The sequence below is a fragment of the Aythya fuligula genome, chromosome 3, assembly GCF_009819795.1.
Source record: "Aythya fuligula isolate bAytFul2 chromosome 3, bAytFul2.pri, whole genome shotgun sequence".
Lineage (NCBI taxonomy): Eukaryota > Metazoa > Chordata > Aves > Anseriformes > Anatidae > Aythya > Aythya fuligula.
The window spans coordinates 55,278,192-55,294,949 of record NC_045561.1 but is presented as its reverse complement, the minus strand read 5'-3'; the positions used below and the strand labels follow the sequence as shown (position 1 = coordinate 55,294,949).

The 16,758-nt window shown below is 38.3% G+C and overlaps 1 protein-coding gene across 1 annotated transcript in view; it reads right to left on the bottom strand.

Annotated features, from left to right (window-relative positions):
- Positions 1–16,434, bottom strand: part of SYTL3 (synaptotagmin like 3) — a 28,511-nt gene extending 12,077 nt beyond the window's left edge. The window contains exons 1-7 of the mRNA XM_032185261.1: positions 16,325–16,434; positions 14,691–14,906; positions 11,919–11,983; positions 9,227–9,278; positions 7,811–7,877; positions 6,750–6,822; positions 3,142–3,266 (exon numbers count right to left, since the gene is read on the bottom strand). Coding sequence (XP_032041152.1) covers positions 3,142–3,266; positions 6,750–6,822; positions 7,811–7,877; positions 9,227–9,278; positions 11,919–11,983; positions 14,691–14,906; positions 16,325–16,434 — 708 coding nt within the window. The remainder of the gene's footprint in view (positions 1–3,141; positions 3,267–6,749; positions 6,823–7,810; positions 7,878–9,226; positions 9,279–11,918; positions 11,984–14,690; positions 14,907–16,324) is intronic.
- Positions 16,435–16,758: the final 324 nt, after the last annotated feature.

Genomic DNA, 16,758 nt, shown 5'->3' with positions numbered 1-16,758 from the left:
AGACTTCTTGATTTTGTTAAACAGAAAAGTAAGTGACTGAGAATGCGACATGAATACCAGCACTAAAGTTAGCACCAGGTCATAAGCAAGACTCCCACCTAGCCCAATTCATTAGAATTGGCTGCAACAGTATGAATCCACTGTCACAGGAGCAGTAACCTGCAGGTACTGATACACCACAAAGAGCTTCCAAAGCTTGCACATTTCTGCTTGTTCCCCCAGCAAGGTAGGTATAATTAAGTCCCTCTAATGAACTTAAAGAGTCTGATAGTGAGAGATCCTAGAAAACACTACTTAATTAACTTCCTAGGTTCAGACTTTACAGGGGTTCACGCTTCTTGCTTTTGAATTGTTGTTTGTTTGTTCTAAATTTGAGTAATTAATTTTCAAAGGTGTTTTACAAGTATAATTTAAAACAGTTTTTTTTCCTCTATTTTTAGTCATGGTTCTAGCAACGATGTAAATATCTGCCCTTGTTAAATGAAAAGAGTAATTGGAAGTAATACAAATGCAAGAATAATGCAATATTGCTATTGACGGGGATTAATAATTTTTAAAGTCACAGCAAAGATACAGAAAGCCAGCACGTAAGTACAGGGACAGGCAAGTAAGATTTCCTTCAATATGAAAACACCTAAATGTCAAAGATGATATTCACAAGAAAAAAAGAGACCAACAGTAATTCTAGCAAAACTAAAATTCTAGTTTAGATATAGCCTAACTGGTTTGAATGAAACAAATGGACCCTGAATCATAGAAATAGAGCTCTGACAACACAAAGAACATTGAAATCTAGCTTTCAAAACCTGCAAAGGGTGGACATAAATTGAGCCCTAAACCTTTAAATAGACAATTAAAATCTGACACAATTTTTTTTGTCTCCTACATACATTTGCCAACCCAAAGAATCCACCTATCTTTTAAACATGACAGGCTGCTTGTGATCATCATGCAATGAAACAGTTAAAAGTTCATATTATCTACAAATAGCGTTTTATAATCTGATGTTTTTCAATGCATTAAGAGAGCAGTGCTCTGCCAGTGGAATAGTAGATAAAGTAACAGTAATGTGTATAGCTTGCCACAATGAAAGCACCACTTGGGTAGTTAATGTTGCTAATTTTATGTGTAACTGCATGCATAAATACCAGAATTAATTTCCAAGAGTTCACATACATTGCTGGTCCAATCCAAATCGCTAGCTCATGCTATCTGACATCCTGTCTCTTCCATTTATCAATACATAACATTTCAGAGGAAAATAAAAAGTGTGCACTGAGGTAGCTGTGAATAATATCATAAAATGAGGTCTGGCCCCAAGCAAAAGCCCTTCTTAAATTCAGCCACTTGGCAGACTGCATTTACCTCATAAAGTTGAGCAAGGCAATTCAGTAAGTATGTACTATGTGGAAATTTGAGTATAGAGAAAGTTCAGTCATTTGAGAGGTGAAAGCATTCAAAACAAGTTTTTCAGTGTACCTTTAAAGCAGGTATGTAACATCATACTCATCCTTGCCTACCTCATGAAAAGAAGATTGGATTTTTCACAAACTTCTCAAGCAACTTCTCACAGTATCTTTCTGGACAAAATTTCCAGCACACAGCTACACAAGTACATACATACAATGGGTGTACAGTTGGCTGATGGGTTGGTTGGGCACAAAGGGTTACAGTAAATGGGGTTACATCAGGCTGGAGGCCAGTTACTAGTGGGGATCCCTGGGGCTCCATTTTGGGGCCAGTTCTCTTCAATGCTTTTATAAATGATCTGGACTCAGGATTTGAATACATAATAACTCTGCAGATGATACTAAATTAGGAGGAGCTATTGACTCCCTTGAGGGCAGAGAGGCCTTGCAGAGCGATCTTGACAAATGAGAGGGTTGGGCAATCGCCAACCACATGAAGTTTAATGAGGGCAAGTGCCAGATTCTGCACAGGGGATGACGCAACCCTGGATATATGTACAGCCAAGGGGACAAGAGGCTAGAGAGCACACCCACAGAAAGAGAGCTGGGGGTTCTGGCAGACAGCAATATGAGCCAGCAGCGTGCCATGGCAGCCATGTGGTGTGCCCATGGCATTGCAAGCAGGTCAAGGAAAGGGATTACCCCACTCTACTCTGCACTGGTGTGGCCTCACCTCAAATACTGTGTGCAGGTTTGGGCACCACAATGTAAGGACATAAAACTATAAGAGCACATCTAAAGAAGGACTACCAAGATATATGAGAAGCAGCTAAAGTCACTTGGATCGTTTGGCCTAGAGAAGAGACTGAGGGGAGGCCTCATGATGGCCTACATTCTCCTCATGATCTCTTCTCTCTGGAGACAGCAACAGGACCCCAGGGAACAGTGTGGAAATGTGACCAGGAAGGGTCAGGCTGGGTGTTAGGAAAAGTTTCTTCACCAAGAGGGTGGTCAGGTATTGGAACAGGTTCTCCAGGGCAGTGGTCAGGGCACCGAGCTTGCCAGCGTTCAAGAAGTGTTTGGACAATTTTGAGACATAGAGTCTGATTTTTCGGTGGTCCTGTGTGCAGCCAGGAGTTCTACTCTGTGATCCTTGGGAGTCCCTTCCAACTCAGGATGTTCTATGGTTCTATGTAAACACTGAAAGCTAGAGACTGTAACCAGAGAGAAAGGAAAATGGAAGTCACCCAACAACAAGCAGCACTCACTGTTTTATACTTGCCAAAAAAAAAAAAAAAAAAAAAAAAAAGCTTAGTGAGTGTCAGGATGGGTTTTAGATGGCCATTGCTTAGTTCTGTTCAGCAGAAAGAAGGGCAGGAGAAATGAGAAACAGAGAACCTCCTCACAGCCTAATAATAGAGTAGCCATACAGATGTCAACCAGCACCAACACATGGTCTGTGAGCACCTGAGAGCAAAGCAATCCATGCCCTCCCTCCACACATCAGGGTCTGTGTAAAATCTTGGTCTAACATTTCAGCTCTGGGCTGAGACCAAGTGTGGAGACTCAGTCAAAAACCATCTCAAGAATCAGAGTGCTCAACAGTTAGTGAACATCAGCAAAGCCCTGCTTATAAACAAAAGTAAAATCCCACTGTGTAAGTCATGATTCTTATAAATATATTCAATTCCTGAAACAACCCTTTAGAGATTGTGTATAACAATTTGGATACCCTGCTTGTAATGTTGATGGCAGTGTCAGACTGGCTCCTCCTTTGCTTCCTTCTTTCCGCGTTCTGCCCATAATCTGTTGTTAGGAGACTTCTGTCAGCCATATCATTCTGGGACTTCGAGATTTCTGAAGTGAATACAAAGAGAGAAGTAGCTGTAACAAACATTGCAAGCAAATCTGTAGATTTATAGGCAAATAATGCATCTTTCAAACTTTCATCCTACAGTTTCAGTATTCATCTCCTAAGAGTAAGAAAGAAGGGAAGGCAAGCACCTGTCCCATTTTGTATAATTATACTTTGCTTATTTAAATATTTTCTACTGTTCTAACTGGAAATTATAGTCTTTATTTCTCTTCTTTATAGCTGCTGCAAGGAATTATTTTATGCTATCAAATACAGTTTTCTCACAGAAATAGCTTCTACAGTCTTTATATATATTTTGATTTGTAAAGCAGTTTGGTTTGGTTCAGGATAAAAGCAAGACTGTTATAACAACATGTAGTGACAAGACAGTGGACATTAGAAAGAGTATATTGGAAAATATTTAGAAATTAATCCAAAACATGGATGAAAGTAGAGATATTATGTACTTTGGTCCCAAACCACACATAATTTTAAGAACAGAAGTAGCCCTTATTGACTTCAATTAACATTAGTCATACAGATAAGCTTATGTCTACACTTAAGTATGTAATTGAATTAGCACTTTGCTAATATCTAGCATATTGTCAAATAAATCTATAGGACAATTGGACATTTAGTGCACCCTTTTTTGTTTCTTACTCCTTAGGGTACAGTAAGAACTTCATTTAAGTGGAAGGGCAGCATTCATTTATGATTCCTGGGGTTGAAAACCAGTAGGCTTAACAGCAAACACTTTGTTGTAAATCCTACAGTCTCTCATCAAGAATTAATAACTTTTAAGTGGTACACAAAATAGCTATCACATGTTTAATTCATTCAGAAGAAATAAGTATTTCTCCCATAAAATAAATCTCTGTGGAGGAACCTCAGACAGTAGACAATACGTCATTATTTGGTACTTAAAAACAATGGCACTCTTAAGTGTGATTTTTAAAGCCACTTTGGGTTAGTTTTGTTCTTAGCAGCAATAAATTGTCAGATGTTTACTGTACTCCATGTGCACTATTAAGGCATCACATGACATATTCATAGGCAACCTCAATTAAGTCATCTCTCACTGTAAATGAAACCAGATTTTTAAAATACACAGTGAAATCAGAGATCATAAAAGAGACTGGAGAGAGATATCTAATGGAGTAAACATAATTTGAGTAGTTTAACAAAAGCTTCCCCCATACTCTCTTAAAACAAACAAGTTACAAAACAGATTATAGTGAGGAAAAAAGGAAAAAAAAAAATCATTTTTCAGAACTATTCCTCCCTCCTTCAGCATCTCTACCCAGGTAGTTAGTATGATGGGCACTATCACTAGATCCAAGAGCAATTTTGCACTGCAAATAAAACTACAACCAGCAACTCATTTTACATCCCCCAAATAGCAACCATTGGATTATAATCTCCTGTTGCTGCCAAACTCTGCCAGAACAGGAGGTAAAATGATCAAAAACAGACCGTACAACGGAGGCATTGTGCTGCACATGCTAATCCTTTGTTCCTGCTGCTCTCAGCCATGCACACACACTGGCTGCAGCGATAGAATCAGAGTCAGGTTCAGAACGAGGTTCTCCACATTTGTTTACTGCCATACCCAAGAGCTGGGTGTATTAAATACCTCTGCAAACCAGGGCATTTTTATCTAGATAAGATATAGGGCACTAAGTTTAGACACTTGTGACTGAAAGCATTTATCATCACGGTACCAGGTTTTATTAAGAGACCACATTGTCTGAAAAAGCTGTTTTCTTCGGTCAAGGAACCTAAGCCTTTCTCTCTAAAGGACTTTCTATACCTTTTAATTATTGACTTTAGTGATTGTAGCAGCCTGTTATTTTCTCACAAATTAAAAGGTTCTTATCCTAACTGAGGATGACAGCAATTGAGTGGGGTTTCACATACAGATGAGCTGACCTAACAACTTGCTGCCATACCCTTCTGCAACCACTGCTTTGTGCTCCCTGGCTCCTGGCCACATGGCCCAGTACCCACTATTGTGCAGGCTCCAACATATAAACCAAACTTTCAGCCTATTTAACTCAATAAAGCAGCAGAAAACTACCCATTTGTTTGGTCTGCTCTTTTAATTAGCTAAATTAGCTTCCAGAGAGGTCTAGAAGCACTGTTGCTAATTCAGGTTAAGCAATGGCAGCATGAGACCAGAAACATGACAGAGGAAAGATGTGGGGGGAGTAGGACCTTCCTTTTACTATTAAAGTAGCTTGCTGCAGTCCTGATGGGGTCTGGACTGCAGTCCATTATCTGCAGATTATGTCCAGGCTGCAAACTAACAGAAAGCAGAGTAAATTAATTTGCATCCAACTCTGTGCTGCTTCAGCTATGCAATTCCAGTAACAAAGCACCCTGCACCACACTTCTGTTCAGGAGAGGCAGATATTATGTCTCTGCATATCTTTAATATTTGTTCACATATACACAACATTAAATTTGTGTAGTTAATAGGACTGATGGAAGAAGTCAGAGGAAACTGTGATTAAGGGCTAAGAAAAGAGTTAGGGGGAAACACTAAAGCCATATTTACTCAGGTCTAGTCTTATATTTGGGGTTGTCTAAGATGAAGCTAGTAAGAAAATGTTAAGGTTGGTTCAAATGCATGCAAATCTGCAAGCTCCTGTAATCTTCATAAAGCTCAGAGGTAGTTTTCCTCTGGTCACTGATGCCTTCAATCTCTTCTTCACACAGACAGGCTGTCCCCAGTGTCACAAGCCTTAGAGGTACGTACACAGCCTGCAGCCTAAATAACAGCAGGCAGCAAAAGTGAATGGAAGGAACCAAAAGTATCAGAATGAACAAAGAGTTAGGACTGGCAGGTTCTTAGAAGTGCAAACTGGAAAAGAAAAAAAAGAAAAAAGAAAAAAGAAAAAAGAAAAAAGAAAAAAGAAAAAAGAAAAAAGAAAAAAGAAAAAAGAAAAAAGAAAAAAGAAAAAAGAAAAAAGAAAAAAGAAAAAAGAAAAAAGAAAAAAGAAGAAAAATGTTACTAGACAAACTGAGAAAGGCAACATCTTGAAAAATGCTAGCGAAAGAAAATGTTGAACTCTACTTCCATTACACGATAGGTTCACTCACAGGATCAGTTGGGTTCAGTGAAATAGTTAACGTGAAGATCACCACAGGAGAAGGCAGGTATTACTCTGTAGTAACTTCAGTTAAATACACTGCATCTGAGCATCCAGTAAACTTTAAAATAACATTGTGCAGACTTTTTACATCTTTACGAGAAAGGCGTTTTTGGTTGGTAACATCAGCTTATTAAATAAACAGCAGAATACTGAAGGAGAATTAGGCTTACTGTATTATTTTTCTGCTTGGCTCAGTCTTGGCATTAGTCATTTCAGCCATTAGTCAATACCCTTTGTTTATAACTATCTTACGGACATCAATTTGGCCCCCGAAAAATGAAGCATTTGACTGTGTTACCCTAGGATGGCAAAGCAGTGAAATCTACTTACTTTTTATATGCGTCGTGAGAGACAAGAACAAGTTTTCCACAGATTTATTAAAACTTTTGGACTGACTGAGATCCTGCAAATGAGAGCCCATGAGTAAGAAAACATAGTATTTGCTGTTTTAAAGTTTCCATGGTCACATAACAAGCAAATGGTAAGTCTGCCTTATTATCCTGTCTGCTAGCAACTGTAATGCAAAAGCCGTAACACAAACCATCAAAATCACTTTTTTTCTCTCAGCAATGAAAGTAACACATAATAATGATCACTTTATCAATAACTGCTGAATATCATAGGATCACAACATCACCCAGGCTGGAGGGAAGCTCAGGAGGCCTAAATCCAACCTCCCGGTTGCAGCAGGCTCAGCTGTGAGCTCAGATGAGGTTGCTCAGTGCTCTATCCTGTTGGGCCTTGAAAGTCTCCAGGCAGAGATTATAGACACTACACAGCAACTCTGGGCAACCCGATCTGCTGCCTAACCATCCTCCGTGCCAGAAAGGGATTCCTGGATTATGGTCTGAACCTCTCTTATTTTGACTTTTGCCTGTTTTGTCCCCTCCTCCTGCCATGCACTGCTGGGAAAAGCCCAGCTCTGTCTTCTTGCTGACTCCCCCATAAACGCTAAAGAGGTCAGATCCACTAAAGCCACCTCTGCCCCAGGTTAAAGAAGCTCCTGTCCACCAGCTTTCCTTACAGAAGTGCTTGAGCCCCACCCTTCTCGGTGCCTCTACACTAAACATGCTTCCAATTCATCCATGTCTTTGCTATTCTATAGTGAGGAACCCAAACCAGAGGCAGTAGCCTAGATGCCAGTGCCAAGTAGAAGGGGTTAATCACTTCCCTCAGAAACTGAAAACTAATTGAAAACATGTCTCATGAGACTCCAACCTACTACCGATACAGCATAAAAAAGTGATAGAAGCAGAAGACAGTGTTTATATTGCAATGATGTTACAGCAGCTGTTGCCATTTACTGCATTTCTGCAGACAGTCTTTTCATATGATGGCCCTCTAAGAGTTGCATGAATACATACTTATATTTCAAAGATATGTACATTTACCTTTGTGTTACTTCCTGCAGAAGATTCAGTGAAAGGAGGTGGAGTTGGAGGTACAACAGAAATTTTACTAGAAATGTAAGAGACAAAAATGAATATATTATGCTAATACATGGATAAGTGAGCCAAATACATGCACACTATCTTTATTATCTGTCTCTTCTGAAATATGAAGATCTGGGTTAAGATCTCGTGTCTTTAAGAGCTGCAGCACAGGCTTACTGCCTGTGCTTGTAAGAATTAAGATTGCCTTTCTATCTTCTCTAGGCAGAATTATTAACTTACAACGGTGAGAAAGATCAAATTCAGGACAGACTTTGTTTGGCAGCATTACAATTTGTGTCCCAAGTGCTGAAACACAACCCATGTGTAACGTGCCCCATTTCTGTTTTGGAGATGTTGTCAGAAAACAGCTATCTTTATTTACAATACTGTAAGGGCCCTTCCTTGCCTGGGCCCAGGGCTGTCAGAGCCCTTTTACAGCATTCCAGCCATTTCACCTCTTGTAAATAGCCCTGGTCTGTTAAAGAAAGAGGAAAAAAAATAATCTGACTACAGTCAGTTATCACAGGACAATCACAGACCCTAAAGGCAGCCAGTAAAGTTTGATTTGCTTTTACTTTTACTGTATCTAGGTAAAAGCAAGGCCTTATGCAGCCCAAGTTAGGATCTTATCTGTCTACAAGTTCCTGTCTTATGCAGCTATGCTTTGCCAGATAATTATCATAAAACTGTTGCCATCTCTTTGTATCTTTTTCTTTCCTCTTTTTATTTTTATTTTTTTTTTAAGAATCATTTTTCTTTTATACTGTTCTTGCATTATGTATCACTGGTAGTATTTTAAGCATAGTTACGCTTAGGCCTCAAACCTTCAAAATACTTATTCAGTATAAAGTGGATTTTTTACTTGTATTAGATTTGGGTAAACAGATGCATCTTCCTGCATACAGAGTTTCTTGTCTCATATTTACTCTGAAACTATCAAATCAGCAAAATCTGCCATTGAGCAAATACAAATACTATTATGTATAATAATTGCTGTACCTAGTAATTATTACACCTGATAATTTTTACCTCTTATCATTTGAATGTAGTGTGTAAGTTTGAATGATACTGATGAAACTAGGTAGACAGAAAATAAGGAGATATAGCAAAAATTCCTTTATTTCAAGTAAATAACAAACTATTACTGTAAAAATAGTACTCTCTTCCATGCTTGATACCCTTTCTATGGGTTGCCCAGAGATAACAGTGACATTTTTTCTATGCTTTTTCATCTGTACTCAAGAGGTAATGAAATTTATTCATTATAATCAAAAAATACAAACTCCTGGCTGGTTTATAACATACAACGTATTGCCTTCATGAAGTCTCAGTGTTCTAGGACCTTTTGTCCCTTTATCCTTTTATGAGTCTTACCTCAGTTTCTGATAAGATTTCAAGAGCTTTGCACCAGCTGTTTCATGTCTGCCTGTGAAGGAGGGGAGAAAAAAAAAAGGTCACTTTGCAACAACAGCAGTTACTAATGCCTGACTGCACAGCACTTCTTAAAATCAGTGCCTTTTCAGGAACTCCCCCATATTTACAGAAGTTCATGCACATGCAGATCAGGAGTGAAATTAATCCCTATTTCACATATCAACGTATATGGCAGGCAACAGACACACCTCTCCTGCAACACAAACTCATGATTTCACCTTCCCCTTTTTCAGGTGACACATTCAGCCTAGCTCTTGACAAACCCTGAGGACGATCACGTAGTGATGCTAATAGGCCTACTTCTTCAGGTTGCTAAGTGCCCTCGGCCTCCTGAGGGCTAGGAAGCAGGTAGTGCACAGAAATGCAATTAAACCATAAAATTCAAACACTATGGAAAGCTTGAAAATATGCTGCAAGAGTAGACACGTGGTAATTTCTCACTTCTTATGAAAAATTCTTTCATTATTTCTACTAGAGAACTGAACAGCTGTGATGATGGATGACTAGCTCACAAACACAGGCAAAAACCCTTTGCTAAGGCTGTTCCTGTGGGGAAACAGCAACCATGTCACATTCCTCAGGTGAGCAGCCACATGATGTAAAGAACAGCAAGGAGCAAGCGCTCCATCAGGCACGAACAATGAAGGCTCATGAAAATGTAGCTTGTTCCTGAGTAATCACAAACAGAAAGAAGGGCCAAATGCATGCAACAAACAGCCAGCTGGAGTGGTTTTAATCACTAATCATTCATAATAATAACAATACAGACAGCAGCACGAGACCCATGCTTTGCTGGAGACATCATTAATTATATTACTTACATACAAGTAGCATATCCTGGTGGTGGTAGAAAAAATAATCAACTTACTGATGTTACAAATTTCAAACAGAACTCCAGAATTGATGCTCTATTATTAATACGTAATATTTGATATCTTGAGCTACTGTAGCATTAAATGATTTCTCAGATTTTTAACTTACTAGTCAGTAAAGGCAATCTACCACTTTTATGAAAATACAATTTTTAGATAGAAGCTACAGAAAATGAATAAAAAGCACACACACGTAACCTTTTTTTTTTTTTTTTTTTGACTCTGCAACATCAGAAAACTTCACTGTAACGTGTACTGTTTCAGTTTAACTTATTTTGCAGTGAATACATCACTTGTGTTATATTATTAAACCAGAAGAGGGCACTGCCTCTCCAGGCTTGAAGGATACATAACTAAGATGAACGCTGTTTGAAAGTTTTCCCTTTTTTAAACTCCTTTACCTACATCAGTTGGTCTAATCATAGGAACCAAACAAAACATATTTCTCCCAAGAGGCTTACCTTCTGTATATCCTTAGAACTTTGTGACTTCAACAACATTACTATTAGACTAACTAAGCAAAATGCTTCAAAGTACCAACAAAGCTTTGATAATGCAAGGTGAGAATTTTTTCACTGGAAAGAGGGACATTCAGTGCCTTGCAATATCAGGTTCAATATCTGAGAACAACATTTCATTTTCTAGTAACTGTTAATGTTAAGATTATCAGCTTTAGACTCTCTAAAAAGAATATGAGAGAAAATTATTAACAATGGTTATGAAATACAACTGCACTTTAAAATATTGGTCAACTAATACAGTAAGATCAGAAATTGTCCTAGCTAGAATGGAATTAGGTGATTTATTTATTTATTTATTTGTTTCTAAATTAATTGTTTAGCAGAAACTGCAATTCAGTTTCTTAACATGTTAGCTGCTACCTTTGCTGAATAACTGCTACACAAGATTTGCCTGATTACATTCTTCCATTTATAAACAACTTCTTATTCAAGTCTCCCAAGAAATATTTAAGGTCCAGTGCTTTGCTTTTTACCAGCTATTCTTAAGTCTAGGTAAGATACAGATATTGTAAGTGAAATTGTAATATTAAGGTACAGTCATGTACAAAGGCAAATAGCTGCCTATCTGAAGTGGAGCTTTAACAGAAAGATACAGGAAATCCTCTTCACCTCATTAGTCACTGCAGGTGAAAAATGAAGACTAACAGCTCCTTGATTTGTGAATGACATTCCCATAAGCAATCCATCCACATCCTCTATAATTTCTTTTAGGGCTTTGTATTTTTAATTGCATTGAAAAGACTGAACAGAATGCAAATGCACAGCTGGCTGAATGTAAAGAAACGGTAGGTGTTTAGCTTTCTGTTGGTTTATAACTATGTATGTTTCTCTATTCCACTCCATTATTTCTTTAAGCTTTGAAACTTTCTGAGCAAAAACAACCTAAGTTTTAACTTTAACAAACAATGAATGCAAGATCAGTTCCTTCCCGCACATATATTTTGACATTTCCATACTTATTTCACGTGTCATGGAATTTCTTAGTAGCCTTACATGTTCATTTATCTAAATCAATATGGCCAGTAATTTTCTTATTCTAATTACTCACACAAAATAAATTATACTTTCAAATGCTTTCTGCTAGCTTGCATTTATGCTTCATTTATTGTACAGGCATACAAGGCAAGATAACTTCTGAGAGATCTCCCACAAAATATATGAAACGTCAAATATAGCAGTAGACTACATTCTGCATTTCACTTAAATGCACAACAGTTTGTGGCCTGTTCCAGTGATTACCTTCATCTGGATATTTCTTTGCTCTTTCCTCAAAAAACCATTCACCAGCCTTTACTTTCACATCTCTGAAAAACAAGCAGAATATATTTGAATGAACAAAGTGCATTTCTTTAAATGTTCAGTAACCACTTAACCATCCAACAGTCTCTCTTAATCCTGCCAGAAAATGAAGATTTCATGATTGATAACAACACTGACTGATTTTGCTGCGTGTTTGCAAACAAAGTGCTCCCTCCTCTCTCTCTTTTTTTTTTTTTGTTTGTATGTTTGTGGGGGACTGCTCATGTAAAGCAACAAATTCTGCTCTAGGCAGAGATCTGAAACAAAATTCCCAGGCCTGCCGTTCCATACACCACTTTATTCCACGTTAAAACAGACGAGCTATAGGATTCCTTTAGAAAATACAACATACCAGCTCCATTCACATTTACAACTCTTCCAGGTGGAAGCACAGGCATTGTCAGCACATGAGGCTTTTTTAATTTTGTATTTTGTAAACACAACAAACACGTTTAAACAACTGTCTGGAAGTGTACACAGGGACAGGTGAACGATGGCTTTCCGATGAGATATTCATCTCCTTCTGAAACCTCTGACAGGCCACGTTCTGGCACCAGGCGGCCTCTCCGAAGGCCTCTTCCCTCTGGCATGGGCTTGCAGGGCAGTGCTGCCCAGCCTGCCCTTCCCTGCTGCCCCAAGCTGCCTGGGGACATGGCAGCACTCCCTGCACACACATCAGGAAGATGGCAACCTGTCTCTGCCTTGCCACAGCACAGCTTCAGTCCTCTCAGTCCTGTGTCAGCATCACCCGACCCAGTGCTTTCTGTCAGCTCCATGAGGTACGTGGATTTTGAAACTGCAGAAACCTCTGCATTGCCTTTTACCACTCAGTGTGAATTGGGTGAGAAATAAAGTCAGATGCCCCAAATAATTTAATGTGTAGGACTGCCACATTCGTCTGTAGGAGAGACTCTCAGCAGTGCTGCTGATGGTCATGTTTTGTTCGGGATAAACAACTCTAGTGGTAACCAAGACTTAAGATTATGGTTGCTCAGGACTTGAAAATCAGCTCTTACATTTCTTAGTCACCCTATTTTTCCCTCACCAGAGTAAACAAAAGGTGCTGACTAGTATTTACCCCACTGCTGCATTTCCAAAGACTTGCAGCCCTCGTGCAAAGCTAACTGAAGGAACTGAAGAAATGTGACTGAGTTTAATGGCCTTTGCACTGGGACTAAGCAAGATCAAATGTGAATCCCGTACCATTTCTTTGCTATAATGTCTATTCCACTGGAAAATTCCTCTGTATCAGCAGGATAGAAAATACAACTTCCTCAAAGTCTGAATGTTTTTTAAAATACATTTGCATAATGCTTTTCCATTTTCACCATTAAATATTTGGAAAAACTTATGAAATTATTCAGGGTGCACAGCACTGTAACACAGCAGTCTAGTAACTAGCTGCTCTCTAGAGAGGATTTCCAAGTGATCTGAAATTAATTTAAAAGAACAAGTGGAGGAAGCAATCTAGACAGAAAGAAATTTAACTTTTTAACCTTTCTCATTAGTGTTTATAGCATGAAGCCCAGATAGTATAATTTTGATGTATAAATAAACAATGTATAAACAGATGTATAAAGTTTGATACACACATCAAAATGTAGCAAGTGCTTTGTACTAAATATAGGTAGGGCTAATTTGCCTATTTTATGTGTAAACTGCAAAATAAACCAAAGATTCAGTGAGCATCTTTTCAGTGATGGTTTACAGTCTCTTCTAAAGCATTGAAAATTACTTCAATTTACTAGTAGAAATTCATTTAGCTTAAGACTGCTACTTTGCCTTAAATTTCCCAGGCATTATTTAAATGTCATTTTGGCATCTTAAGAGGGAATAAAGTGGTGCATTACTCTTGTGTTGGCACAAATCTCCCCCCTTTATACAGGGATTTATAGCACAACAAGTTGATTCATTTTCAAGACTTGCTGTCTTTGCATACAGAATATTAAATATTTTTCATTAAAGGTGGGAAAATATCATCACCATTTGGTTTAGCAAAATTCTGATTAACAGAAGGGACTATGATGGAGTGTTTTGATATGAAAATTGTACTAATACAGTAAAAGGAAGATTGCTTCCTTTTTCCAGGAAAACAAAACCAAGGTGACATAGTAAAGGAAAAAAACAAATTCAGTGTAAACGAACTTGGATGTCTGTTCTGACCGTATTTAAATGGTTGCTGATAATATTATTAACATTTTTTTTTAAATATCTACAAGACATGACTTCACACTATTCATTAATCCAGGTTTCTCACCTCTGCAGTACGAAGCAAATAATAATAATGACTAGGAAATTGTCAAGCAATTGGCTATACTATGTGGAAAAACAGCACCTTCAACAACTAGTTTTGATGCATCAGTTAGATATAGACTCAGAAGCATGAGTGCCATCTAGAGTTCACTTATTAAGACTGTTCTGTGTTTTGCAATTAACACCTTTGTAAAAGAGGTGACGCCACCTCTGGCCTACCCTGAAGTTCCATTTTGCTGAACACAGGAAGGGACGTGCTGCCTACATGAAGAGTAAGGCCAAACTCCTACCAGTTTCTTTGCTGCCAGGACTTCATCCAACATTTTCATTCTACCAGAGGCTTTGGTTCATTAGCTGTTTAAAGCAACAGATACACACAAAAACAGTATCCAGCATTTAAACCAACGTGAACAAAATCAGCATAAACAAGATCTTATCAAAACCATTAACATTTCTTACCCATGAGCATAACAAACGGTGCATTTCCAAACACAGGGGTTCAGGCAGACACGGCATTCAGAGCACACTCGATGACTACACCCGTTGCATATGGCGCCTCTGTTCATCAACAACCCAAGGGATTTCTGACATCGGGCACAAGATCTCTCCTGGTATTCATGGCTGACATTTCTTGCCCTTTTCCATCGAAGCTGCTGCAGCTGCATTTTCAGTTTCCTAATCACCCAGGTAAAAAAATAAAATAAAATAAAATAAAATAAAACAAAACAAAACAGAAGAAACACAAAACCCATGTAGGTCACAAGCTAATGCCCTGTTTGTGCAATGTCACTACCAGTTGGAGCTGTACCTTCAAGTTTGACCTTATTGTGGGCACTGTCTGAAGGCGTCTGCACACAGCATTTTTTGCACGATGGCTGCATATGCAACCACAACTGCGCATACAGGGTAATAGGCTAGCATAAGTGGGGTCCTGTTCACGTCAGTTATGTACACTCAGGACAGGGCACCAAAGTTATGTATGCGAGTGTTCATGTCATTCACATACAAAAATTGAGACTAAATTGTGCTCGCTTTTGATGATGTTTATCATCATATTTATCAAGATTATTTGATTAGAAGAATCAAGTCTTCTATCAAATAGAACAGCTGTAACAAACACATCACCTGAAAGTCAAATAAAAAACACATCTGACCAAAATATCTAAACCTTTCCCCTTCATTAACCTTGCTTCCATGACAAGTACCAAGAGCCAAGATCTGTTTTTGTCACCTACATCACCAACAGATGTCAGTGACTTTCTAACTAATTCAGATTTTGTTTATAACCCTTTACTTACTTTTCACAATCACTTAATAAGCCCAGTTATATACACACAAACCTGTTCTGTAAACAACGTTTAAGTTTCCACATTTAAGTATGACTAAAAACTTCTAACTTAGTGATACAAATACTTTGCTTTATATGGGGATGCAATGTGACAAAGCAATGCACGAACTGCAATGAAACCCTTACAGAAGAGCTAATACAAAGCAAATAAAATGCTGAAGTATTATCCTTTATCCTTCACTACTGAGATACTTGTGTAGTGTGAAACACAATCCTTTTCCTAGCCAATGTCACCTATTGACATCCTCTGAGAAAGCACACTGCTCTTGCTTGCTGTCGAATAGGAGAAGGAACAGAGATGGATTCAGCACAATGAGGAGGTATCCAACAATTTTTAACTTTAGTCTTGGCACAACACAAGTTAAAAGTGTTCTGCATTATTAGGACTGTAAAGGTATATGTAGGAGCATGATGAGGATGTCACAAAGCCCTCACTGAGGAAGAAATACAAGTAGCAACTGAACTTCCTACAAATCCTAGAACTAAAATTCATTAAGTAGATTATTGACAGAGCAGTATTTGACCATCTTTAATGCAGAGTAGTCAGTAGTGTGGTAAATCCAAGAGACTCTGGATAACCCCTTATTTTCCCAAAGAATAAAAACTTAGTATTAACAACAAATAAAAGAAGGAATACATCCGGAAGGTCAGCAAGGAGAAAGAAAAGTACTCCTGAGGGGGGGGGGGAAAAAAAAAAAAAGAAAGTAAAAGATCAGAAATACATGAAAAGGGTAGTGTCAGATACCTTACTCTTTCTTCCTCTGTTTTTCTCACCACCTGGTCACGGTACAGGACTTCTAGAACAGCCTCTCGCTCCAATTCCTTAAGGAAGTTTAGATTAAATTCACAGGCCATTTTTGCCAAACTTCACTTATTTCGTAGACTCCTGACTCACTGCTCTAGTATATTCAAAACGATGGATACTACTTTAGAGAATATAATGTGGCTCTCGAGATCTGAGTGTTTATCAAGAGTTTGTCTTCTTCCTTGATTGGTGATATGTCTCACTGTGTCATACCCTTGAGGAAAAAAATAACTATGTCTTCACACAAGAGATCATTTAAGCATCTCTGCTACCCAGGGAATATGAAGAGTTACAAGGTCACAGTACTTGACTTTTTCATATCAAAGAACTTCTTGTTCTTCTTCCTTTTTTTTCTTTTGCTGAGAGTGGTTCCA